General features: G+C 36.1%; 5 protein-coding genes and 1 pseudogene across 7 annotated transcripts; 1 reads left to right on the top strand and 5 right to left on the bottom strand.

The window, feature by feature from the left end:
* Positions 1-1,859: 1,859 nt before the first annotated feature.
* Positions 1,860-3,066, bottom strand: LOC148911349 (uncharacterized; annotated as a pseudogene).
* An 11,067-nt stretch (positions 3,067-14,133) lies between these two features.
* Positions 14,134-18,665, bottom strand: LOC116289746 (uncharacterized). Of its 2 annotated transcripts, XM_089029782.1 has the most exons (10): positions 18,558-18,665; positions 18,410-18,455; positions 18,157-18,237; positions 17,739-17,822; positions 17,429-17,520; positions 16,945-17,023; positions 16,687-16,737; positions 16,506-16,553; positions 16,354-16,412; positions 14,134-16,081 (listed from the first exon to the last, which is right to left on the bottom strand). In XM_089029782.1, exons 2-10 carry the CDS (start codon positions 18,419-18,421, stop codon positions 14,134-14,136), a joined length of 2,454 nt encoding a protein of 817 aa, XP_088885908.1. In that variant the 5' UTR covers positions 18,422-18,455; positions 18,558-18,665. The 2 variants fall into 2 exon arrangements, with proteins under 2 accessions (XP_088885908.1, XP_088885909.1); XM_089029783.1 differs by lacking the exons at positions 16,354-16,412; positions 16,945-17,023; positions 17,429-17,520; ... (2 more) ...; positions 18,410-18,455; positions 18,558-18,665 and having other exon boundaries at positions 16,687-16,731.
* Positions 18,666-19,758: 1,093 nt separating this feature from the next.
* On the bottom strand, positions 19,759-21,755 carry LOC148911348 (uncharacterized). 2 transcript variants are annotated; one of them, XM_089029785.1, is made up of 6 exons: positions 21,649-21,755; positions 20,819-20,929; positions 20,263-20,372; positions 20,089-20,138; positions 19,901-19,971; positions 19,759-19,825 (listed from the first exon to the last, which is right to left on the bottom strand). In XM_089029785.1, the coding sequence occupies exons 1-4, from the start codon at positions 21,686-21,688 to the stop codon at positions 20,094-20,096; spliced, it is 306 nt and encodes a 101-aa protein (XP_088885911.1). In that variant the 5' UTR covers positions 21,689-21,755; the 3' UTR covers positions 19,759-19,825; positions 19,901-19,971; positions 20,089-20,093. The 2 variants fall into 2 exon arrangements, with proteins under 2 accessions (XP_088885911.1, XP_088885910.1); XM_089029784.1 differs by lacking the exon at positions 21,649-21,755 and having other exon boundaries at positions 20,819-21,165.
* Positions 21,756-22,066: 311 nt separating this feature from the next.
* Positions 22,067-23,074, top strand: LOC148911347 (uncharacterized). The gene has a single exon (XM_089029355.1). The coding sequence runs from the start codon at positions 22,067-22,069 to the stop codon at positions 23,072-23,074; it is 1,008 nt and encodes a 335-aa protein (XP_088885481.1).
* Positions 23,075-23,204: 130 nt separating this feature from the next.
* LOC148911346 (uncharacterized) lies at positions 23,205-25,536 on the bottom strand. The gene has a single exon (XM_089029336.1). It carries the CDS (start codon positions 25,531-25,533, stop codon positions 24,184-24,186), a length of 1,350 nt encoding a protein of 449 aa, XP_088885462.1. The 5' UTR covers positions 25,534-25,536; the 3' UTR covers positions 23,205-24,183.
* Positions 25,537-25,748: 212 nt separating this feature from the next.
* On the bottom strand, positions 25,749-26,860 carry LOC148911345 (uncharacterized). The gene has a single exon (XM_089029337.1). The coding sequence runs from the start codon at positions 26,689-26,691 to the stop codon at positions 25,756-25,758; it is 936 nt and encodes a 311-aa protein (XP_088885463.1). The 5' UTR covers positions 26,692-26,860; the 3' UTR covers positions 25,749-25,755.
* Positions 26,861-27,974: the final 1,114 nt, after the last annotated feature.

Here is a 27,974-nt window from a genome sequence, read left to right as displayed (position 1 = left end):
GGAAGCATACCACGCTCAATTTAGACCTAACTGTTATTGGTTGCTTGTTGGATATTGAGCACAGCATAGGAAATAGTAGTTCCTTCGTCGGAGATAAACTATAAGATAACAAAAGCTAGAAATCTAGACTATATGTAACCTATTATATTGTAGCTAATAGCTGTCTTTTTCAACAAATATATAGTGCTTTTCTTGTCGACTGAGGGAGATTTTGAACTCAATTAAACGGATCTTAATCCTCGATCTAACCTAAAATATTTGATGAAAATCTCCTCAAAATATAGATTTTCATTGCAAGTTTTTTCATTTATTTACTCCAGTTCTTTTATTGACCGTTGTTGAAATACTAGTCGGCAAACGAGACTTGAAACTTCGCGGGTCGCACTTCAACGATAATGCCGGAAATGACAATGCTGTAACTGTAGTTTCTGATACAGTCTCTTTAGGAAATGATGTGTAATAGCTATTGGGCTTTGTCTATCTTTCTTTCTCTATCCTTAATTGATGCATTTTTTATTACCACTATAGTGCTACAGTCTAACCCTACGGATCTCTGATTGGTTCACACTGGAAGCCACTTAAGAGCGGGGATCAGTAAATGTTGACCAGAGGTGTGCAAAATGAAAAAATCGAAAATTCCCAAAATATTTCCAAAGATAGGTTTTGGTGAGTTAGTACACCTTTTGCTGTTCATTAAGAGAAAATGTACATTCATTTGTGCTAATAGTTGTATCAATAACGTGTAATGTACTTTCATCAACACCACAAGTAACATCATTAGCGCGGATCAACTTTCAATAACGATATTTGAATATACGTGTACATTCATAGGCATCAATGTACAATCAATAGCGCGTTTGTACATTCATATGCGCGGATTGTATTTTCTTGTGCGCGAAATTCAACTTCAATAACACCAAATGACAAACAATTGCATTTATGGACAATCATTTACCCAAAAGTGAAAATTCATTAGTGCTATTAGCATAATCATTGACAATCTATAATGCGTTTGGACAATCATGAGGGTCAATGTTATATTCTATAGCGTGGTTCGACAAACATTTGCATGATTCGAATGAACAATAAGAGAAATAAAACAATCATTAGCGATTTTTTATCTATTTTAGCCTTTAATTTCTTCGCCATTTATACATCGTGGCAAATACGTTTGATATAACTGAACCACTGACCACATTTAGCGATAGTGATAGTTGCCACATTTCTCTGGAGCCCTTCCATTAGCAACTGCGTTCTATAGTGACCTAGAGCAATCCCTTGTCGTCTTGCCTCAGCCCGATCGTTCGTATGTTGTTGGATCTCTGGACGGCTGATGTCGGCTTTGATTGCTGCTTTAAGTGAGCTAATTGCTATTCTCCTACGCAGCCGCTATTATGGAAGGCAGTTACCTGAGTTTTTTTATATGTTTTACACCTTTTGTCGTTCATTAACAGAAAATGTACATTCATTTGTGCCAATAGTTGTATCAATAACGTGTAATGTACTTTCATCAACACCACAAGTAACATCATTAGCGCGGATCAACTTTCAATAACGATATTTGAATATGCGTGTACATTCATGGGCATCATTGGACAATCAATAGCGCGTTCGTACATTCATATGCGCGGAATGTATTTTCTTGTGCGCGAAATTCAACTTCAATAACACCAAATGACAAACAATTGCATTTATGGACAATCATTTACCCAAAAGTGAAAATTCATTAGTGCTATTAGCATAACCATTGACAATCTATAACGCGTTTGGACAATCATGAGGGTCAATGTTATATTCTATAGCGTGGTTCGACAAACATTTGCATGATTCAAATGAACAATAAGAGAAATAAAACAATCATTAGCGATGTTCTTTTATTTTAGCCTTCAATTTCTTCGCCATTTATACATCGTGGCAAATACGTTTGCATATATCTGAACCACTGACCACACAGTTAGCGATAGTGATAGTTGTCACATTTCTCTGGAACCCTTCCAATAGCAACTGTGTTCTGTAGTGACCTAAAGCGATCCCTTGTCGTCTTGCCTCAGCCCGGTCGTTCATCCGTTGTTGGATTTCTGGACGGCTGATGTCGGCTTTGATTGCTGCTTTAAGTGAACTAATTGCTTGTTCAACAATGTTTAGGAACGGGCTGTATGGAGGCAGTTTCCTGAGTTCAGTGTTCGGGGCGGGAATGGCGGCATTATGATGAGCCGGTGCACCATCATAGATAAAGATGACGTGTTCATCTGGATCTAGATTAAGTCGTGCTTGTACAAGGAAGTCTGAAAACCTTTGTGCGTTCATCTCCCCTATAATTGAAGAGTGGAAAACGAGGCCCATTGTCGGTGAAATTGCGAGGGCGATCGTCACATTTCTTCCTCTTTGACCGCAAACTTGCCTGTAAGCTCTCTCTCCTCTTCTGGCCCTTCCTTGGTTTCTTGACGTCCAAATGTTGTACCCGCATTCATCGACAAAAACACTATGGTGTACAACTGCGTGGCCCATAAACCAGTTTGCGTAGTCAACACGTTTCTGTATGACATCTGGCCGGTTTCTCTCTGCTGGAAGAGGTCTAGCAAGTTTCACTCTATACAACATCCCTTCAAGAGTCCTTGCCACTGTACGGGCGCATATCCTAAGTTTTCCAGGAAGGCGTTGCCTTAGTTCTTGGTTTATCTGCGCCAGTGTCAACAGGCAGTTTTCATTTATGATGTCATTAAGACAATCTTTCATAGTATCGTCAACACTGACATGGTTTCGACCTCCACGTGGTCTTTCTGCAATTCTTCCTTCTCTTATATATCTTGACACGATGCTTCTTGCTGTCGATCTGTTGACTCCTATCGTGTCTGCAACCATTAAGTAGTCCTCGTTATCATCTTCAAAAGCCCTTACAATTCTTTCACGCTGTTCTAACAGTATTCGATTTCTTCGGGGTGGCATAGTACACAGCCCTCTAACGCACTTTCTACGTTTCTGAGGCGGCTACGGCATTGACCGATCGGCTTTTATATTCTGCTTTGGATCGATTATGTTTTTTTAAAAGAATGCATAGAAATGTAAACTATGATGTAACCTATTTTGTTCCATTTTTTTTGGAGGACTATTTATATGTTTTAAAGTGATAAAAAAGAACATCGCTAATGATTCTAATGATTTTTTTATTTCTCTTATTGTTCATTTGAATCATGCAAATGTTTGTCGAACCACGCTATAGAATATAACATTGACCCTCATGATTGTCCAAACGCGTTATAAATTGTCAATGGTTATGCTAATAGCACTAATGAATTTTCACTTTTGGGTAAATGATTGTCCATAAATGCAATTGTTTGTCATTTGGTGTTATTGAAGTTGAACTTCGCGCACAAGAAAATACATTCCGCGCATATGAATGTACGAACGCGCTATTGATTGTCCAATGATACCCATGAATGTACACGCATATTCAAATATCGTTATTGAAAGTTGATCCGCGCTAATGATTTTACTTGTGGTGTTGATGAAAGTACATTACACGTTATTGATACAACTATTAGCACAAATGAATGTACATTTTCTGTTAATGAATAGCAAAAGGTGTAAAGTGATAAACAAAAATCGCTAATGATTGTTTTATTTCTCTTATTGAACAAATGAATAAAAAATCGATTTATGGTTCAACAAATTACATGTAAGACTTTGTTTTCTTGTTTGATGTTTTTGATACTTGGTATAAAACAAACAAACCCAAAAACTTACTTGAAAGCAATTTATTATATTATGTCGGTAAGGAACAGTTTCATTTACACTCACTAAATAGTTTCGAAAAGTACAAGTTTTTATTTTAAATGGACATAAGCTTGTCTAGTTTGGAAACAGGGATAAAAGAAAAATCTTTTTTCAAAAACAATTTTTTTTCCAATACGTTTTTGGGCTGCCTGTGTGTAACGCAATCGACGCCATGGGACTTGTACGATGTGCATCACTTTTGACCGTTCCAGTCTTTATGAAGTTTTTCATGACAATAAACCACTCCAAAAGGTACCACATACATCATAAATATGTTATGCCTTTTCTTATTAACATCATAAATCTCACAATTTGATTTGGAAAACTGATGTGGAGCATTTCAGGAAAAAAAGAAGTTTTACTAAATCATCGACATATATCGAGGGAATAATATACTGACTATAATAGACTAATTTAGGTGTTTCGGCATCAAACAGCATCTAAAAGCTTCCAATTTTACTTGGTCAAGTAATGATATGTTAGAAAAGGTTGAATATCTTTATTTTAGATCATTCGACTGAGGCAAATTTAGTCGGATAATTTTTATTTCTCGCGCTTAGTTAATTTAGCGTATCGCGTGACCGTGACAAAGTGGCTGTTTTGGACGTCAGGTAGGCTCAGAAAAAGGGCGCTGAAAATTCGTTGTTTCAGTAGCCCAAAAATTTTATTACGTTTTCTCTAAGAAGAAACATCATTCTTTCAAGGGAATATAGTTTTATAACCTCAGGGCATGTAGCAATGCCCTTTTTCAGCCTTTCGATTTAGCGTTCAATTTGACATGCCGAAACGGAACAGAAATACAAATATATTTAAAAATTCTGAAAATATTGAGAATTTAATTAAAATCAATGAAACTAAGCAAAAGTACTAAGAAGTTATTCTTCTATACAATTCGGGGATTAGTGGCGAAATATATTCTTTCCTCAATTTTTTATGGATTTTCTAATTGATACCGGTCTGAGGCAGGCGTAAAGCGGGTGTGAAGCTGTCGTATAGAAAACGCCGTCTTTCGCGAAAACCAAAAATCCTGTGAACATTTCTATATTTTTTCCATTACTAACTCACCAAAACCTATCTTTGGAAATATTTTGGGAATTTTCGATTTTTTCATTTTGCACACCTCTGGTCGACATTTACTGATCCCCGCTCTTAAAGGTCACATGCAGCAATATTCGTTCCCTTCGAAATCTCCTTTTCCGATTTCTTGTTGCGCAATGATTCATCGCTCCATGCCCAGTGTTAAAAACACAATCGCACTAAAAGCGAAATGCCTAATATCGTACATCTCTATAGGGAGCAACTTCCTCTCAATGTCACATCTCTATGACAAAGTTGACCGAACCCTGATAGCACGCGGTGTCATTATGCGAGACATTATTACTGCTAATATTGGTGCTCTGTTGGTAGACGGGAGAGGTGAATCTTAAAACTAGCTTTGTCGGGAGGCTTTAAGGGTTTCGCGACAGGAAGGGGGTTACGCTTGTGGATTTGAAATCAGTAAAAACGTGATGTCTACAGATGTGGCTGGCCTTATAGTGATGGTGACTAAGATTTACAAAAATATCACTTAGTTGCTAACTTAACTATACCATAATCTGCTAACTCCATGGAAAGACATAGAATGATTCCATGAGTCTTTGTTTTCGCTCTTTTGTCGATACCGCAGCCCGCAAAAGAGCGCAAACTACGACTTATGGAATCAGTTTTGAGAAAACTTTGCAACACGATTGGTTTTACTGACATATTTCTCACCCAATTTCCAAAACCTATTCCCACACATTTTGATGAAAATGAATATGTATAAGGGTGTCATCTTGTGCGGTACTATCTAAGGTGCACAAAACTAACTCCAAGACTAAGATCAGCCTAGAGGTCGTTACAGAGTTCGAGAACTGAATATGCTTGAAAGAATTATCGGTGACACACTAAGCTGAAGTCACATTCATAGCGGCTTCGTTGATGGATCAAAGACATTTGGGGATTTCAGCAAAGCGTATAAAATACTTTGTAAAATTCATTGGCTGAAGGAATTCTTTCTAAAATAACAGCGGTATAAAGGCGAAAGTAGGGTTTGTCTCTGCTAAATTCAAATAAAGTAAAACTATCTAAAAGGTATACAGCCTCGTCACTGGAACACATATAGAACTTTAGGAGCATGAAAAAGGACAAGCCATTCGCAAAGAAGTTGTGTAAATTTGTTAAATCTTGAAAATTTACAGCTTAAATTTCTGGCTCAACACAGAGAACCCTGAGGTGAAAGCGATAAAAAAGTCCCCAAAATATTTTTTAAAAAGCTGGAACGCCCAACTATTTATCATTAAATTAATGTGTTTTTCAAATGATCATATCTATAAACACCCCGCAAAATTAAACAGTCTTCCAGCAAATGCTTTTTAGCCTCGGAACACCCAGTCATTACCTCAATGATTAGACTATTTTGATCACCGCCCTGTGATAAATAAAATTCTAAAAAGCTTCCTTTGTTGACCCGCTTCGAGATCTAAAAAAACTGAACTGGTGAATATCTTACAAATGTTTCATCTACTTGAAAGAAAAAAGTGATAATATCAACATTAGTGAGGGGGGAAAAAAACACCAATTTAGTGCAAAACTTATAGTAAGCTTGTTTTCGTTGTGTTTGTTTGAATGAATGACTGTCTGTTTCGAAACTTAGAATGCGAAGTTTACAATTATTAGGGTAAAGCAAATGATCAATTCAGGGCAGACTTTCTTTATCTAATAAATAGTAATAATAATTTAATAACGGCCTATTTTGCGCAAAATGCAGAACTAGCAATACTTTATGCAGCATGCGAATTCAATCGCCTCGGGCAAAACGAATCGATCGAAGGAATAACCAAACTACAAAACAACCACACGCATCGTCTTTTCTATTTTTGCTTGGCAATATATAAAAAATGTAGGCCCGAAAGAACAACAAATATAAAATAATGATAAATAACCATGAAATCATTCAGGGAAAGAAGACATACTATTTCGTGAAAATTTCAACGAAAAAAAAGAGATTGAAAATGAAATTTAAATACCAAGTACAGAGAGAAATTACAACTACATTGAATCGTTGATTGAATCAACGAGACTTTGGAAGGAAAATCCACTATGTTGCAAAACTCACTTATAAATATATGTGCAATGCATCGTACACAACCTACAAGCCCACCCACGCAAAAAACAATAAATGCAGACATGGTAGTGTCTGATCAAAAGTGTTTTGATCAAGATCTCCAAACATTAAAACATTTCAAATAAAGCTAAACACATAGACCTATAGCTATAATTTTTTTTATAAATCTCTAACATGATTTTCGATACATATTTTTTACAAGGATTTTGTAAAAAAAAGAAAAGAAAAAAAAAAAGAAAAGAAAAAAACCTTCAAGTAATTACTGAATTCCAAGTTTCTTGATCCAATAAAGGCTACAGGTATCCTGCCCTTATAAGCTCCCAGATCAAGTTTTTATACGCTACAAAATGCTCTCAGCAGTAACGACTATATGTGGTTTAGTTATTTTGTTAAATAAGAACACAACCACTTCCTCACACGATGTTCTCGTTCAAGCAGCTTCGGTATTTGTTTTAAGTCGATAGAGCAGAAGCTTTGCACGAACCCTGCGGACAAAACCGCCCATGCAGACAGGAAAACTGTTAATTTCGATACGCGAGTAGGTGGAAATTTCTTTATTCAAAGTTAATACGAAACAAAAAAACAAATCAAACGCGCAAGGACATTATTGTATAATATGAAGCTACATCACCTATGCTATTTTTCTTCCGAAAGAAATTGTTTTTCTCATAGTTTAAAATACTTCCTGTTTGTTGCAATAGATGCTACAAAAACCAGCTTAGAGTCGACGCATTTAACTAAGATAATGGATCAAGACGATAAGATAGTGACCAAGTTTTTAAGCTGGCAATTTGTCAAAACTAAAGCATTCTTGCTCTGATATTTTAGATTTTAGACTGGATTTCATATGCATTCATATGGATTTTCATAGTGCCAGAACTGAACAATGTTGTTGGATCGATGAGCACTGGGATTTTCAGACTGGGCAAAGGTGCTGTTATATAAGAAAGCATTAAGATCTGATAGGATAAGATAAGGACTTTACCTACTTGAGTGCATCCTTGTTTCAAGAAGGCTTATTGCTTATAGTGAAGCAATGCACCAAATCACCTAGACTTTTAGTTATAAATGGAACGGCGAAGTTCTTAATACTGTTAAATTTGTAACTTTAAGTCCTTACATTTTGAGATTCATTGGCTCATTTTTCGACAACCTGTGGAATTTTCTGGGTCCATCTGGAAGGATTTAACTGCATCCGTAAGAAGGAGTTTAGCAGAATAATGAATATTTTCCCAGTCGTTGCTCAATACCAACGGTTTAAGCACACTGTGATGATATAGACGTCGGCTTGCAATAAAATAACTTTGAAGTACTGTGAAAATGAAACTTTGTGTGTGTGAGGTCGACGTGGGTCATCAACCGTAACAAGGGAAAACAACCAGACTTGATTGAACGATCCAGCCTCTAGAGAAAAAACCAGTTCTTAATTAAATAGCATAAAATCCTCGTGTTTTGTATCTTTGAGCCTAGCACTTGAGCCGTGTGCGTCAGAAATGCTTGACTTATTCCTAAAAATTATGCTCCTCTTGCTGTCATTGGACAGAAAAAATAATCACGTGACCAATGCCTATGGCCTTCTCGAGTTCTTTCTTCTGTTTCTTCATTGCTGCTATGGATATACTTAAAAGCTCTCAACGCATGATTTCAGTCGTAGAGCCACTTTGCGATGAATTTATCGATGTTAAAAATAAGGCGTTTTGAGTAAGATGCTGCCGGTGATGAATCAGATTTGAATGATTATAAAATGCGTTGAATGAATAGTATCTCCTAAGGCAATTCCTAGCGATCCATGCATGTCAAAAATGAAACGAAATCCCCAAAAGGTTCCCTAACAGTTATCCTACTAGTGTTATAGGTTTGGCCTCTGTGTTGAACGATATAAATAGTTACTTTCTGCACAAAATCAAGAAGCGAGTTAGTCCATTCGAATTCATTGGCGTCGCGTTGAAAGAAATTCATGCGAGACAAATCAGTCATGACTAGCTTGGACAAAAAGGCAAAAAACTGGCTCATTTTGACACTAGACGAGTTCCTAAACAATAGACATACACCAAGAAACACAGACCAAGTGATATTTATAGCAAATAATTCAAATTTCATGAACAAAGGTTATCTGGGACCAAGATCCTCCAATACACTGAAAATCCAAAACCCGCCATTTCGATAAGCAAACTGTGGGAAGACGAACGAGACGAGACTTTTGTTTGTCTAAACGAAGAACATGCACCAACGCTTGCGAGCAATAAAAGTGTTCAGAATAAATATTTTTTTCCTAGAATACCTAAGAAATAGTATTTAAAAAACCCTTGGATCTGAAGGCTGACCCAAGGAAAAGAATTGAAATTTAACGGCCATTGCTTTCAGGCCGGAATTTTCTTAGTCCAATAATTGAAAAGCTTTCATATTAGTTACTCTCGTTAATTTAGACTTACTTTAGAATAAAGGGAGTATACACGACAATTGTCGTGAAATAGCCGTGGGTAAAAGAGGAAAAGAAACCTTCTTGGTTTCACGTTGTTTTGTTTTGTGTGTGTGTTTTTCTTTCATTTTTTGACTATCATAATTTCAGAGTCTGGGGTGGACGAATATAATGGCGTCTGTTTTCTAGAGGATAGTGAGTTGGTTAGAAAGATTAGAACAGGGACTGCTGGCGATAATTATCAATCAATATCGTTTCTTTATAGCTATATTTTTTACTTAGGCATCCAAGTTTTCATGGCAAATCATTTTTGGTGAAACATTTGTACAATATAAGAGTTATGTGGAAATGCAAGCTTATGTACATCGAGTTTACGAAAAATAAAATAAATCGGAAAAGCTAGAGCCGATGCTTTTCCCACCGATAATGCACAGACTCGAAGGCTTTTTAGGAGAACAAGCCTTTCTTCTATCGAGGAAGGAGAGAAATCATAGATTTGGTCGTGTTCGCTTCTCTTTTCGGGAATGAACAATTAACTAACATTAACTTTGATAAAAATGAATTCCACTTACCACATGTACCTCACTTGACTCGAAATATGTCCCAGAGCGCTCGACAACCAAGAAGTCATCGATAAAACTGCCTCTAAGCATAAAAATTGGCGAGATAGAAAAATAAAATGAGTAGGAAAAGACTTTGAGGTGAAACCAGTGCTCAGGAGCGTGGTTTCAACGGCCGTTTGTACAGATCAAACATGTTCCTGATGTGCCCATGATGTCGTGACTTAATTCATCCTTTTTACAGATTAGATCCTAACACATCACCGATCGCATTTAGAATCACGATCGAAAGAAGCAAAGACCAGAAAACCTAGGCTTAAATTTTGCAATAATTTTGGATGAAGTCCTTAAGGCGCAGCCAGCATTGCTCGGCTCAATTTTGGACTCTGTCTTTCCACAGTAAAATGATTCACTAGCTACACGCGAGCCAACTACCCATCAGCCAATCAGCTTTCGAGAACGAATAAAATTATCAAAGGCCACTGGCCTACTCACCGTACAAAGTCACGAAATGGCTTTGGATATATTTTGTGACCGAAAAGCAACAATATTTAATTTGGAATATAAAATTTTGATATCCCACAATCGATTTTGATGATTTTGGTCGATTTCCTCCCGAGTTGTTGGATATTTAAGTTGTCGTGATGTGGCTAGTTTTGAGACGTGCTATTTAGTTTTCTGGAGTACATGGGCACTAGACGTGCTTGATGACGACATCTTAGCCCTCCAACCAGGCTGTCAATCAAACCAACGCTGTTAAAAGTCACGATATCAATATAGAATGATATAAACAACCTCCAACGAGCGAAAAGAGGACGAAGACAAAAACTTATCTTGATCCTCGTCAGATAATCAATGCCACAAATATACTTTAAAGAGAAAAAAATTTACTGGAGCACTCCGATCCATTTGAAATGATGTGGCTTTTAGTATATCGAGTCTGGTTTGATTCATATACTAAATTTATTCTTTATAATTGCTGGTATATTTCTCATATTTCCTTAATCTCCTAGTAGCCTTTTATCAGCTTCATTTAAAGCTGAAATTCAAATACTGAAATTATAGACTTTGAAATTGCTTTATCATCATCAGTTTCCCTTTTATTTTCCCAATTTCCCCCAACTGGGCTGGATCTACTTCAACGAATGTGCAAGTAGTGAATGCTAATCATAAGAAAGCGCAAACAAATTAAGCCAAATAAAATTCTACACGTGAGCTATGATCACAATTATCACTGGACACAATATAATGATTTTATAATGCTTTGGAAGTGTCTAGATACCCGGGACCCGGGAACGATTTTCAAAATACTAGATACCCGGGAGTTTTTAGTTTTTATTAAAAATCCCCGCTAATTATAACTTTCATGGATTCAAAGTCTTCTAACTTTGTTTAGGATAGCAAAGCGCTTCTTAGAATCCTTAGACATTTGACGAATATGCATTCGCCGAGTCTCGCCATACTATATACACGGCGTCCAAGTTGTGGCACTTAGAAAAATTTCACTAGTAAACAAGGTCCCGGGAACGATTTTCAAAATACTACAATGTAGATACCCGGGAGTTTTTAGTTTTTATTAAAAATCCCCGCTAATTATAACTTTCATGGATTCAAAGTCTTCTAACTTTGTTTAGGATAGCAAAGCGCTTCTTAGAATCCTTAGACATTTGATGAATATTCACTCGCCGAGTCTCGCCATACTATATACACGGCGTCCAAGTTGTGGCACTTAGAAAAATTTCACACTAGTAAACAAGGTCCCGGGAACGATTTTCAAAATACTAGATACCCGGGAGTTTTTAGTTTTTATTAAAAATCCCCGCTAATGATAATTTTCATGGATTCAAAGTCTTCTAACTTTGTTTAGGATAGCAAAGCGCTCCTTAGAATCCTTAGACATTTGACGAATATGCATTCGCCGAGTCTCGCCATACTATATACACGGCGTCCAAGTTGTGGCACTTTGAAAAATTTCACACTAGTAAGCAAGGTCCCGGGAACGATTTTCAAAATACTAGATGCCCGGGAGTTTTTAGTTTTTATTAAAAATCCCCGCTAATAATTTTGTTTAAGATAGCAAAGCGCTTCTTTTAGTCACGCAACGCTCCTGAAATATTGCAATAGACTGGGAGCGACAATTTTATGTAAATTCTTGTTTACCTATTTTAATTATAGTGAACTCACTTAAAGTGTGAAACAGTGTTACATCTAAATTATCTAAATAATGAATGAATGAATGTGAATGAATGAATGAATGAATAGACAAATTAATAAATAAATAGATAAATGTATAAATAAATAAATAGAGAGAGAGAAAGAGAGAGATAATTAAATAAACAATTTAAAAAATAAACAGTCAAATAAATAAATAAACGAATAAATATTTAAATTATGAAATGAGAAGAGATCGTTAAAAAAACACCAATAAATTAAGAAGAGGAAATAAATATAAATAATAGATTGATAAATAAATAAATAATAGATTGATAAATAAATAAATAAATATAGTTAAATAAATAAACATAAAATATCTATAGAATACATTTTAAAATAATTCCCACGTTTGAAACTAACCCAAAATTAAAAAAAAATTCACACCAACTGGCGACTGACTATTTTTTCTTAAATAGAAACGTTTTATGCAAAGGAAAGCCGGAATCATTTCAAAACAGGAAAAAAACATGAGGTTTAGGTTTCACTGCACCAGTTTATTGAAAAAGTTGAATAAAAACCAGACAAATTATTTTTTTAAATGTTGTACTATTATAGAATTTTCTTAAACTTCGCACATTGATGGAATTTAACCTGTTGTCTCTAAAAATAACTTGAATAATATATAGTCCTGCAAAAAAGTGTGGGTTTTGGCTTGTTAAAGTTGGAAATTATACAATTTTTCAAAGGTGTAATGCCCGTGCTGAGCAATTCTGAACCATCCGTGCGAGGGCTCCAAGTGGCCGCACATTCAGCGCTCCAAAGTAGTCAGTGTCGGCATTTTAGGTGAACGTAATTTCCATTTAAGGTTTTAACTTTTCATTACTTTAAAACAGATGCTCAGGTTTGGTATTTCATTTTGCATGAGTTGCAAAACCAATTTCGCATCTTTGGTGCTTTGTTAAGTGAAGTGCAAGAAAAGTGAAACCATGTCAGGCATCGCTCACAGGCAATGCTCTTTTGGGACTCATCTGATATCACCTTGCAGCAGACAGTGCAACAAAATTTCTGACTTTCTTTTTTGTGTAAGATGCCAAGAACATCCACCCATGTATCTTTCTGAAAATACTTTTCTGCTCAGTAGATATCAATAGTCTCTTGGTCTTTAATGGTGTCTGGAATTTCTTGGATGTTATATTGAAGATCAGATTTAATTAAAAGCCGTTTTCCACTTAGAGCTTCAGCTGCTGACAGGGTGTTTGTAAGGCATTCTAGAATGATGCGGTCTTTTTCTTTCGGTTGTAGTTTGGAGAAAGGTAGCATTTTTTGTTCCTTAATCTTTTTCTTCTTTTTTGGAAGCCCAATGACAGTTAGTTCAAGCACCTTTAGGACGCCCTCTTTTCATCATTCTGGGTGGCATTATATAATCGGTTCTAACATCTTCATCATTTACTTTCAGTTCTTCAAACATAGAGGGATTACTTTTTGCTGCAATTTCTTCACTGTCATCAACACCTTCAATATTTTTATCATTACCTCCTTTAATGACAAAATCATTTGCAACAACAGTTGCAATTTCTTCATTTTGGACTGTTTGATCATCGGTTCTATTTTCATTTTTCGGGACACACAATTCCACTTTTTTCCCTATTTTCCACTGTTCAATGATAGTTTTTAAAACGCTTTCTCTTTCTAAGTATGTGGGCATTCCTCCTTCACTTATTAAAGATGCCAATTGTTGACCCAGTTGTAGTCCTTTTTTAAATTTTTGCGCCTGCGTCATTATTTTTCTTTTGTCACTGTTTGACGGCAGTGTGACTTCATTTACCGTAATGGTATCGCATATGGATTTTGAGAAGCGTGTTTCTCGAAGTGTTCTGTAATAAGTCATTGTCCACCGTTGATGAACAGTTCTTGGCTCAAATGAAGACAAGTTAAGAATATTTCTCACCTTAAAGATATGTTTGCAAGGAAGGGCCATTTTGTTTTGGAAGGGACATGTACATGAGGAACTTGTGGTTGTAAAATTATCATTGTTGTTAAATGATCTCGAAGAGCTGAATGAAAATGTCTTTTGTAATGTGTCATTTGTTACTGGTTGCATTTTTGATGATAGATTGAATTGCTCCTCTACAGTATTTAAAGGCATATGGTGTCAGAAAATTTAAATATTGTTGAAGATCTTGATGGCACTTACTCTTGATAGGCTTACGGACAATGGACATAACATAGTGATGGCTTCTTTCACTTCTCAGTATATTAAGGACAGAAAGGAATTCATGGGTAAATTGTAGGATGTTGGCATATTTGCTGCAGATAGATTTGATTTTGCTGAATGTGGACTCCAGACGATTATTTGTAGTTTCTCCGATATTTAATGTACAGTCCTTAAAACAAGACACCCATTGTGCCTTAATTGGAGTCCAGTTCTTATCTATATATATTCTTACTGACCTACTGATCGAATCAAGTTCTTGGTGGTATTTAGCATACTCGCTACGTGTTCTTGAGTAGGCCATCTTCGTCAAAATTTCCAAGGAACGATTCCTTTCACCAGAGGTGATGCCCATTTTTTCACATGTAATTTCTCTTGAAAAAGATCTTAGAGTGTGAAATAAGCATATGTTCAACGATGCTTGGGGGAAACACTTTGTAAAGGCCTCTCTTTCCGTGAAGTCCTTGTCAGACATGACAACATGAGTGTTAATCCAAGCCGGACAGAACTTTTTAAATGCATTCACTGCAGCTTCAATTACGTCTTTCGTTTCTTCGGCCAAGAAAAACATGCACACTATTTCGCTGAAGCCATTTCCGTCCACACATAGAAGCAGATACACTGGCATTCTAAGATCTAATAGCTTGTATGTGGCGTCAACTAATAGCAATTCAGGGAACATAGTGTACATGTTCTTCATGTACCTGTCCATGTACAAGAGGCCCTTGAAATTTTTTTCTTCGTCAATAATGACTTCCACAGAAGAGCCCTCTTGGTTTTTTAGTAATTCAATGACTGAATCCAAGTTATTTTGTTTTAGTTCACTTTTTGTTCTTTGTTTCAGATTGGAAATATCTTTCAGTGTCACTTTTTTTCCTGTCGTTTTCTCAACTTTTTCACGGAGAAGTTTCGGATTTGCTTTCAGTTGAATTGCTTCTTCAATTTCTTTTTTATGGGCAGTGCTTACACTTCTCTGCTTTGGAAGATGGTCAAAGACGTCTTGTATCAGTTCATGGTTATGTTCTTCTTTGAACCGAGACACTTCCAGTGTTTGACAACCAGGGGATAACTTGATGAAGATCTCAAATGGGCATCCTTGCCTAAATGATTTTGTGTTTCTTTTCCTCGTCTGGCTGGACCTCTTTGGTTTGTCCCCAAAAATACATTTCATGAACACATAATCATATTTTAAGGAGTGCTTTGCATAAGCAATTTTCTTGGGTGTTTTCTTTTGTGCTGCCTCGAGTGTTTTGGAATCATATTTCCACAGTGAACAGAAATGGGATTTTTCGTACGTGCTAATTAATTCCTCCAATTCCTGTTCACTGTGTATCTTTTTTCCTACATAGAAAGGCTCTTTCTCATTATCATCGACGTGTTTTCCACTGGCACCACCTTCAGCTGCACCTTCAGTATTTGACCCAGCACCAGCTTGTTGCACTTTACCATAATTACCGCAACTATTATAACTACCTACAGTTCCATCTGTATATACTTGTGGATTTACATCATCGCCTTCATCTGCTACTTTAGTAGTGTCAAAGTCCAGATTCCTGTCATGATCAGCAGCATCACTGACATCCCATCCATCTGTATCTTGATTCCCCACAGGATCCTGCAGTGAGCTTGCATTTCGCATGCACTTTTCACTCTCATCAAGGGTTTCTCCAACTTTATCTATATCATCAGTGGCACAGGTAGAGTAATCAGTTTTTTGAGCATCATCATCATCATCAGTACTATGGTATATTTCAGTATCATTATAAGTCTCACTACCACCATCGCCATAAGTCTCTGCCCACTCGGAAATTAGTGAACTGCAAGAAGAGTATAACAAGTTTACTAGGCCAATAGTCAATGGTGAAGCAATTTCCCTGAGGCTGTAATTTATATTGTTGTTTGATTAATTTTCTCTCAAAAAATGTATACATCCAAGACACAAGAATTGCAAAGTATTTATATTGTGCATATAGTGCTTTGTGGCTTTGCAGCCACAAAGATAGATAAATGCCTTTTCATATAGATTTTATTTTTGGTAAAGTCTGTGTAAATATGTCAGCAATATAGCAATAAAGAGCAGTACACTTACACTGGAGTTAAGGTTTTGAGTTCATCACTCATTTGCAGTCTCAAATTAGGAATATCTTCCTGTGATTTAGCAGAATAAAAAAATAAGAATATCTAAAAGAACTGGTAAAATGAGAACAGAAGAGTGGGAAATTGCAAAATTTTGATAATTACCTGTTTAAAGTCGAAGATCTGCAATCCCTGAACAATGTGAGCAGCATACTGTTTTGGATAAGGTGGGAAGATGAGAAAAGAAAGATATGGTATGTTGGAAATGTGATAAAGTCTAAATTAAAAAATATATTGGACAAGAAGAATTAAATGAAATTATGATTATCAACAATAATATTATTACCTGACAAACAAATACACCACAGTCAGTACCATTGTCCTGTTTTGGGATTTCCTATATTATTTCATTAACAATACAGCTAGTAAGTTTTTTCTTTACATTAAGGGCATCAACAATGAGGAAGGTGTTAGAGGGTGGTGCCTGAGACCAAAAATGCCAACATATAGTCTGTTACTGTGTACATTAGGGAAATTAATCACTGCCCCCTGGGTATAATTGGTTGTATGCCGTACAGTTAAATGTCCTCATCTTAACACCTACTTTAGCAATGACATATGTCCATCCATTTTCATTAAATGGTAATCCTAGCTTGTCATTCATCTCCTCTTTGAGATATGATCTGCAATAAGTAATAACACCTGAAAATTATGATGATGACAATGATGATGATGATGATGATGATGATACATCATGATGATATAATATAGTTAAGTATGAAATTTTATTGTACTCTCCCCTGGGGGGGGGGGGGGGGGGAGGCTTTTCAGTGACCAATTACAGAAAATCAATCAATGATTATGATGAAGATGATGATAATAAAAAATGATTGAATGAAATTTTATTGTACTCTCCCCTGGGGGGATGGTAGCTTTTCAGTGACCAATTACAAAAAATCAATCAATGAAGATGTTGATGATGATGATGTTGATGTTGATGATGCATATTGATGTATGTAATAACAAAGTATAATATGTAATGCTAAAAGTGATATTAATAGCCACTACATTGGTTATGTATTGCACACCTTAACACATTTAATTCAGCATTTTCTTCATATGCTGACTCATTTTTTAGTGAGTCATAATACATGATATTTTTGTTCTTGAAGTCAATGACCTATAAATAGGACCCAAAAAAGTCAAGTATAGATAATATATCCTGTATATGGGCACACTTCAATGTTTTTTGGGTAAAATGTAGTTCATCGTGGTCAATAGGCATTATAAGAACTAATGCTTTTCATTCATACAGTACTATTTCGAACAGGTTTTGTGACCTGCACTCATCAATGAATGATGTTTAATTTCAGCATAGTTATTCTAAATTGTACTCACAGCCAGGCACCAGTGTCCAGCACTTGGATGTGAGCCATCCTGATAAACTGGAATCAGAAGTTTTTCCAGGCTAAATATATCAATCTGTACATGTTAAAGAAAAACAATAATTTTTAAATAACATTTTGATTAATTTTAAAGAAATTGCCTTTTGTGTCAGTGACTGTTGTTATGAAAATAGATGTAGGGATTCCTTATCCCTCTGATCCTTCATTAAATTGTTTACTTTAATCCTTTAATGCAACTGTATTCTCCAGAAATTATAATGAACTGACAAATGCAAATGCAATATTAAATACACAGAAGGACTTATGTATGCAGGTCAAAGGGTAGTGTACTAGTTCTTTTAGATAATTTGGCATTACCTGATAATTAGCTAATGACAAAAAACTAAAAATCTAAATGTATACATTCTCACCGTTCGGGTCCACCTTCTGACTGCATGATAACCTTTTTTTTTCAGTTTTGTAAAAAAATGGGAGTTGAGGAAGGACATTTTCTGAAGACATTAAATTAAGGAATTATAGATAAGTAATTCAAGTGAGTTGCTCCATAAAGTGATTTTTTCTTGGTAAACATAATATTAAATAATTATTGAAAGTTCCACAAGTGAATTCAGGCCTATGTTTGGAAAAACAATGCTAAACAGCAAGTCCTAGCTTATTTAATACCTTGTTCTCCATGAGGTGGAGCTGAATGTAACTGCATGTTTATTATCTAAAGAAAAGCAAATTAATTACTTCTTCTGGAATTACATTTGACCTGTTTTAATTTGTTAAGAACATTCTGTTCATTAGGGTAAGAATTTAAAGCTCTTACATTGTCATTGATCTTGGCTTTAGGATCCCGTAATTTCGTGAGGTCCTCTTCGTTGAACACTTGATTTTTGATGCGATATCCCGGCAATGGGTTTTCTTCTTTGTCTTCCCCGCTTGTATCTGTAATTTGATTAACATAAATATTTCACATTCACTTTGTTTTTGTTTTATTTTCAAATGGTTTGTCTATGTTATGACTTGATAAGAGTAAAAAAATGCACTTACCATTTACTTGTATCACCTGCATAAAAAATAATATGAAATTTCATATCATAATCATAATTCATATAATTTCATATGTTGAAATTACATATTGTCCAATACATATATCTTCTGGATAATGTATAATTATAGGGCAATTAATTAGATTTTAAACAAAGATTAGCTAACCTTTTCTTTTACTTCCTTATCAGACAGGACATAAAACAAAATGTAAGCTTCTTGATTGAGAGCTTCTACATCTGACACTTTAGTGACCTATAAGAAATTGACATTAATATATTAATGCTTGGCATTTGTTTATTGTCAGTAAAATATAATTAAGTACATACATGTTGATCGTTCATAGAAAACCATATGTTGTCTACTTTACAGAAACTGGAATAGTGGCCAGAATTACAGCTATCCCCATTGTGCACAACAACACTGTTCAGAGTATATTTGCTGGCATATTCCTATAAATAAATTATAGAACACAATAATATTGTATTGTCAGTTATAGTTGGCCATTTTTAGACAAAATGAGTGCATTACTCCTGCATAATATACAAAGTATACTTGTCTAATGTTTACTAAATAATATAATTATAAGCTTTGACTAGCATTTTGTACCTGTGAAACATCACTAAACATGTTGCACTGTAGTGTTTCAGGATAGGCCAGTTTGGTCTTGATTTTTCTAGATCCTCCCATGGAAAATCTGCCCCAAAAAAGCTGCATTAAATTTTTACACAACCTAATTTATTAATGTTTAAGGCATTTCTGAATAGGTATAATATAATTTACCTCTTTAAATGAAGAGGAAGAACTTTAGGTAATTCTGTGACAGATAGTTTTTTCTCCGCTCTTGTCAGTTGACCACACCTATGAATTCAATATGTACATCCATTATTTTGGAATCCAGGCAGGCCAAGATTTTTAAGAACACCAAAATAAGGGGAAGTCAAAAGTGCAATGAATGTACCTTGCACAAAAGAATTTATTGTTACCATCAAGTATATCTGCAGCAAAGTAAGCTTCTAAAGCATGTACCAAAGATTTGCACGTTGCCTACAAAAATAAAAATATAGTCAATATATCAACTGGCAGGTTCAACATGACTCTTTACTAGCAAAAAAGTCGTACCGGAATGTCAATGCTACAGCCATACATTGGAGTAATACAATAGCTGGTGTGGTTGCATACACTGCATCTAACTGTAAATAAAAGATAGAAATTAATATTCTGACATTACAAAAAAAAAAATCTTTCTGGTTACTTAAAAACTGTTCTGGCATACCATTCAAATGATATTTGTCAATAATCCGTCTTACCTGAGCTAGTTGTCTCTCCTCCAATGTTTAAGAGTAAAGCTGGAAATCCACTGTAGAAATGGAAAAGAGAAAGTTCAGCAGTTGAATAAAAGATAGCTGTGAACCTACAATATTGAAAAAGGTCAGGTTCACATGCATAGATTGCATTTTTTAGTAATTCTAAATGCCACTTACTTTTTTTGAGTGCAAGTTTCTTATAGCTCCCATGATATTCAAAAACAGCTCATGTGCATCTTGCTGATCAAATGATCCACCAGGCATTTTGATGAAATTCTCAGAGAGTACTGAATGCCAACCATATTAACAAATGAAGTACCGGTAGTTAATAAATAAAAAAACGTTATTAAATTCTATCAACTAATAAAGGAGATAACTAAGAGTAAATAAATATAATTTAAACAAAGTACATAAAAAATATATTAAATATCAAAAAAAGATATAAAATATTTCAATATCATTCATTTATTATTATCACATTATGCATGAGTCAACAAACTGGCCTGCTCTATACTTCTCAATATAGCAATACATCAACAAGTGCTTTATTTTCTTACAACTCCACAATGCACCATCATTTATTCTTATTCCGTGTATATTAAAGCTTCCTTTACATGACTCTCATAATGATAAAATAATAATAATAATTTTACTTTTTCTTGCCTTCCTATCTAAGCCAGCACATAATATATTTTGATTAGTGACTAATTATCCTACAAAGTGTACTTGATACCTTGTAAGTTGTCAACGATATAACTAGGGACAATAATACCATTATTGCCACCACACACATTGAGCTCAAGTTCTTTGAGGGCACAGACAATGCAAAATCCATCTCCATGATCTGCAAATTGATTGAAAAAAAACATATTACACGTGCACACTTTAATGCGGCACATCGAATTCACGGAATCAACGGAATCAACGGAATCAACGGAATCTCTTTGAAACATATGGAAGTCAAACATCATTAAAATAAAGACAAATCAAATTAAAAGAAAAAGTTAAGAACTTCGTGCTCGGTCGTCCTCTAAGAAAAAAATTATATAAAACAACTCGATCGGAAACCCTATTATTAATATTATTATTATTTATCTACATAGAATGATTACCCAGGAAACAATGACATGTCAAAAACATAACTTTAGTCCAAATCATAGCTAACCTTGAAAGAATCTGTTCATGGATCCAGCAAAACATTGCACATTTTTCCATCGTTTTATGACAAGTTGGACACCATTTTGTAAGCACAGGTAGCCCAATTTTCAAACACAGGAAGCCCAGTTTTTCTAAGGTTGACTTCGATAGGCAGCTTTGTCTTTACCTTACCTTACCTTATATTAATAATAGGGTTTCCGATCGAGTTGTTTTATATAATTTTTTTCTTAGAGGACGACCGAGCACGAAGTTCTTAACTTTTTCTTTTAATTTGATTTGTCTTTATTTTAATGATGTTTGACTTCTATATGTTTCAAAGAGATTCCGTTGATTCCGTTGATTCCGTGAATTCGATATGCCGCTTTAATGTCTATGAATCCAAATATAGTTGGTTGTAGGTCTTACCGTGTTTTCCTTCGACTGCATGTTCTTTGATGAAGGTCATGAGAGGTTTGTTGTACACAATACACTGCAAAATGCAGTTTACAAAACGCGTATTTCCTAGATTTTTGAGTCCTGGTTTCAAAAGATCCATTTCAAAAAGGAAATAAGAAAAAAAACGCTAAAGTCAGAGAACTGAAAACTTTTGTACGACTTCTTCGATTTTCCCGCGAAAGAGAACTTACGTGACGTGGAATACAGGCATTATAATTGCTTTTACCTATTTCTTGTGCTCGGTTTGTTGAGAACGGAATTGCCAAGGCAGTCGGCGAAGAAACGCCAGAGAATAACTCCAAGTCGCTTTTGAATAAATTACAAAAACGAAAACCAACAAATTAGCACCCAGACACCCGTAGTGACTTTCAAGGACGAGTCAAAACAGATGGACTTAGACTTAACTTATTTTGAAGGTTCACAGAACGCTGACACACAGACAGATGAATTTGAATACATGTTTTTAAAATCTGCATATCAAGCTCCGGACAGAGAATTCTTCGATACAGCTGATAAAGTTCGATTTTACACAGGACTACCTTCCTATGAAGTCCTGATGGTGGTGTTTGAGCATGTCGCGCCACATGTTCAACGGAAATCTACAGTTCTTAATAGATTTCAAGAATTTGTGCTGGTACTGATGAAGCTGAGACTAAACGTTCCCTTTCAAGACCTAGCGTATCGTTTCGTGGTGTCCCTGTCAAGTGTATCAAGAATATTTACCTCTTGGATATTGGCAATGGATTCTAGGTTGTCCTGCTTTATCCATTGGCCTGAAAGGGAACAGTTGTGGAAAACTATGCCAATGTGCTTTCAATATACATTTAGGCGCAAAGTAACTGTCATAATCGATTGCTTTGAAGTTTTTATTGAAAAACCAACAAATCTTATGGCCAGAGCTCAAACGTTCTCATCTTATAAGCACCACAACACCATAAAGATCCTTATTGGTATCACTCCCCATGGTACAATTTGCTTTGTTTCTGAAGCTTGGGGTGGCCGCACCTCAGATAAATATTTAACTGAGAATTGTGGATTCTTAGATAAGTTGACTCCAGGGGATACAGTCATGGCTGATCGGGGATTTACCATCACAGAAAGTGTTGGTTTAAAGCATGGAAAACTGGTAATTCCAGCATTTACCAAAGGGAAAGCCCAGTTAGATCCCATTGACGTTGAACATTCAAGGGGGATAGCCAGTGTTAGGATACACGTCGAAAGAGTGATTGGTCTACTGTGGCGAAAATACACTATTCTGGAAGGAACACTGCCCACAAACTTTGTAAGCAGCAACCAGAATGGGTCACCTGAATTCCAGGTACCAATCGTTGACCGCATTTTAAGGGTTTGCTCTGCACTTGTTAATTTTTGTCCTTCCATAGTGCCATTTGAGTAGTACATTTTTCATAAAAAGCAGGGGTGGTAACAATGTTTAAAGTTTTTTCTATAATAACATTATACCAGGAGAAATCATTATTACATTGCGACAGGCACAAAACACAAAAAAATCACAATTACTATTTCACTAGAAATAAAGCAACAATTTTATTCACGTTCTTCAACAAGTCCAAATATGGAGGGGACAAACAATCTTAAAAATTAAATTTTGATATGAAAAAGGGCATGAAGGAAAAAGAAAGTGAAAATAACTCTTTACCTATGGCCTAATTTTTCATCTGAGATTATGTGCTAAGAAGATAACTGTGGCTAACACATGAATACTGATTTTGATTCAACTAACAATTTTTTAGCCAGAGAGAAATTGAAAAATATTATGCCAAAGGTAAACAGAGGTCTAATAATATTCAATAGCAACTGAAATGTTTATTAATTAATTTTATTGCTAGAAATATTGCTCTATGTATGACTCATTGTCATGTTACTGTTTCTTCCCTGATACACCATTTCCCTGAACATGGGTTCCTGCTTATTTTAATATTGTCACTAGATTTCATAATAAGAGATGTAGATTGAATCTCGAAAGAAAAGATTTTAATATGTTGGTGTATTTCTCAAAGCAGAATTAATCTGTTTTGACTGAGCCTAAAGTAAGAAGCTGATAATGCTGGACAGTTCAGACACAAACATTTTTACATTTTATTCACTGAGTTCCAATGAAAAGATGTCTGATTTAAATCACTTAAATGAAGTATTTATTTTGATTATCAGCTTTTTGCTTTTGGTTATTTATTAAAAATTATTTATTATAATATTTATGTCATATTACTGACTATTACTTATCACTAATAATTTTCTTTGCTAAAGAATGAATTAAAAAGTTGGAAACATGCTTATTTGTCCACCTTTAAGGGAAGCTAATAAATGGGGACGCATTTTAGCAACATCAAAAGTTACATGACTGGGGTTAGTACCAAAAGCCAAACACGTAGCAAAAGCAACTGAAAAAACTCCGCAGTCGCTACCATTACTTTGTTGCTGAACTGGTACAAATTCTAAATTAACTAGTCTTCCACCGATTAAGTCATTTGCTTGCTCCTCTATTTCCTAGCTAATTGCATGATGGTAGAGACTATCATAAAGATTTACAACACCAGGTAAGCATCCTATACTGCTAATACATACCCAGTGATCAGTCCCTGTATGCAAAATCTGAATAAATTCTCCCGAAACTACATCAAAGTTCCTTACTCTTCCTAGGGTTGGGCGCTGAAATCCCTCAATTGACTGGTTTACATTCTGCAATAATACTTGGGTAGCTTGAATTATATCACCATTAAGCCATCCAGCAGGATCACTGATGAGGTCATAATCAGCATTGTTTAGTGTTGCAAGGGCACTATACTTGTCAACAACACCGGTTGTAACCTGTGTGATTTCAATATCATCTTCACTGTCACTATTACAATCATCTGTTTGTGATTCTGAAGTTTCTGGTGATGGTGAATTGCTTGGCTTGGCAGAGGTTGTCTTTGAAGAAGTAGAAGTGGTAGGTGTGGATGATTTGTTTTCTTTAGCTTTACAGGCACCACACACCCACGTTGACTGGTGATTCTTTGGCATTCTTTTCAATCCCAAACAGCTAAGATGAAAAAAATGACCATTTGTACAGTTGGCATTGTGGCACTCGACCAGTTTATCACTTATGAGTGCCTTTGCATTACAAACACAGATAGCATTGCATTGCATTGCAGCTTGGTTGACAGTAGATGGTTTCGGCTTGGCTTTTGAAGCCCCAATTCCTCTCTTAAACTGTGGCAGCCTGCTGCAGTGAGGACAATACCATCTTTTAGGTATGGACTTCCCACCTACAGCCAAACATTCTATGTGAAATTGGCCATAAGGACAGTCAGCATTACTGCAGGAGACCATCTCATCACTGCACTGTCCTCTACAAAAGCAGACTGCTTGATCACCTGGAACTTTAATGATAACATTGCACTTTCTTGTGTACCACCGTCCCAAGATCTCAGGGAGTATGCCAATCCTCCAAAATGCTTCAAGCTTTTTCACGACAGTTTTGAAGTGGTGGGGGTCTGGGTAAATTCTCTCACACACAATGTGTGCATTTCCATCTGAATCCACAGCACAAACAACAAAGTCAGCATATTTTCTTTCTGGCAGAGTAAACAACTGTTGTTGAACCTGTAAGTAATAATTGTGGCTCTTCTTTAGCTTCATTAGGCCATTTACCACCTCAAGACAAGAGTTTTTTTGTAGAACATACTGCTTAAAGTCACAGTTGGGGATGGAAATGGGACATTTCACCTCTCCACATCCCAATCCGCAGCAATTGCAAGAAACTAAAAAGTCTGGGGTTGCATGGATGAAAGGAAATTCCCTGTTGATGAACAAACCACATCTCTTAAGTTCAAAGTTAATATGCTTTGTTTTCATTAAGCTTTCATATGCATTAATGGCATACTGTTCGTACTTGATGCCATGTCGAATGGCCTTGTTATCCAGCTTGTACAAGTGGGGGTAGCAGATAGATTGGATTAGTGACTGGGAGGGCTGAGCTAGGTTGGTGTTGTAGGCAGCACCACATACAGAGGCTCCAATTCTGCCAGCACGATGTCTAAAATGCCTGGGCCCTTAGCTTGATCTCTTGTGTCTTGCTCAACCGCTTTTATCTCCTCGTCTGAAATGTTCAGCTTGACATCTAAGCACTTTCGCAACGTACAGTTCTAGATAATCTAGATCTAAATTACAAGGCTCGTAAAGATCACATAAAACTGGAACATTCCGACTTTTGGAAATGAAATGGTCAGCGAAGGGGTCGATTAAACTTAACAAAGCAGCTTTTGTTTGGCAGTTGTAGAGTTTTGTGTAAAATTCCTCCTTTTCCGCTGCTGAAACTTGGGCTGAAGGGTTCGGGTCTCGTCCAGGTCCAGCTTGACTTTTACGAGACTGTCCTAAATTTTCATCATTCAATTTATCAATGTTACTGTCTAGAATCTCTTTGAGTTTTTTCGCAGAAGAGAAATCTATGTCCTTGGCCCTTGCGTAAGATACTTGGTTGACATACGTGGGAAGAAGCCACGTGCACTTAACTTGGGTACAGGCTAATTTCCCGTTGATTCTTGTCCAACATTCGATGTAAAATAAGACGCTGGCAACATGCGAACAAGATTCTGCTAGGCCTGCTTTACAACCCAAACAATGAGCAGAAAAAATCGTACCATCCTTGCCGGCAATGATCCAAATATCGGCCAGAGGGTCATTCATGCGTTGGGAATGGCGAACTTTCGCCACGACCACATGCTTGCTTGAGATAATTCGTCCTCTTACTGAAGCCACAAATCCAGACACCACTTGATTATATGCTTCCAAACTCTTGTAATTTTTAAACTGATCGTTCGTATAATAGCTCGTCTGCAAAACCAAGTAACTAAACAAATCTGACTGCTCTATTGGAGGCAAACATTCAGGATCAAACTGCTCACTTGGTATGGTGACTGGATCAACGCCTACTGCCTCGATCTTCTTCAAATAACGTTCCTTTACATGACTTTCAAGACCTGATCCATATTTCGAGAGCACTGGCACAGCCATTTTCCAAAGTTTTGAGACGTCATTTGGCTCTGAAGCGAGCTAAAACTCTAAACACTATAAAAATGGCCTACTATTATCACAACATTTCACACTCGGAGGAGCACAAAGATGGCGGACGCCCATATTTGGATAGGTCGAAATAGGTCAGTGACGTCACGTGAAAGCCAAGAATAGATCTTAGACTTGCTCCGGTACTTCTCGGTCGAAGTTACCGGGAAGTACTCCAGCGAGAGAGATGGATGCCAGGGTTGGTGTGAAAGATTACTTTAATTATTCAACACGATGACACAACAAGGAAAAAGATTTAAAAAATAATAATCAATGTCAAACCCTCCTTTGGGGTATTTTCATCAGGCATGACGAAGGTTAAACGTGCTGACTTGAAACGGCTCCGCAGTTTTTATCTTATTGGGTCGTTAATCCTCACTTTTTTTACTGAAAGCCAACGCAAGATAACACATGAAACTCAAGTCTTCAGACAAAATGATATTCTGGTACCGAATCCATACTTTCAAGAGTATAAACCAGCACAAGTTGAATTCATCTTGGTATCAATCTCAAACAACAACTCGGCGTTCTGGTATGCCCGACCACGGAGACGATTCTACAAGCAAAGAATTAAGTTCTACAGTAACCACGACGCTAGTTTTCAACTGGAGCTTCGTATACTATCTTGTGGAGACATTCATCCTAACCCTGGCCACGACGACAGAAACAATAATGACAATGTAGACACAAAAAATAAGGTGACAAATCAAACCTCGAAGTTATCAGTATTCTACTCGAATGCCAGGAGTATCGTAAACAAAATCGCAAAATTGCAACTAGAATTAGCCAAAAGCCAAGTTGACATCATAGTCCTTACTGAGACCCATCTAGACGCTTCGATAACGGACGCCGAAGTATTCGGCAACGACTATAGTGTTTATAGAAGAGACCGTCCTGGAAATGCGGGAAGACATGGCGGAGGAGTGTTGATTGCCACGAGAAATTGTATTATAACTTCTTTAAGAGAAGATTTAAATTGTCAATCAGAAATACTCTTTATTGATATAACTACCGGGAACAACAACAAGAAGTTAACCATTGGAGTGTTTTATAGACCACCAAACAGCAATCTCAAACCTTTAGAAGACCTTCAGAATTGTCTCACTAACATTTCAACTACGGATTTATTAATACTTGGTGACTTTAATCTTAGCGAGTTTGACTGGGCTACCAACCAACCTACAAAAACCTCTGAACATCACACTCTTCTCTCAGAAATAATTCATGATAACTTT

This window comes from Actinia tenebrosa, unplaced genomic scaffold, assembly GCF_029948245.1.
Source record: "Actinia tenebrosa isolate PJP-AT-01 unplaced genomic scaffold, QUT_ActTen_1.0 PGA_scaffold14__42_contigs__length_11649687, whole genome shotgun sequence".
NCBI classification, from domain to species: Eukaryota; Metazoa; Cnidaria; class Anthozoa; order Actiniaria; family Actiniidae; genus Actinia; species Actinia tenebrosa.
Note: the sequence above shows the minus strand (reverse complement) of the source record. Positions and strands in the feature narration are given on the sequence as shown.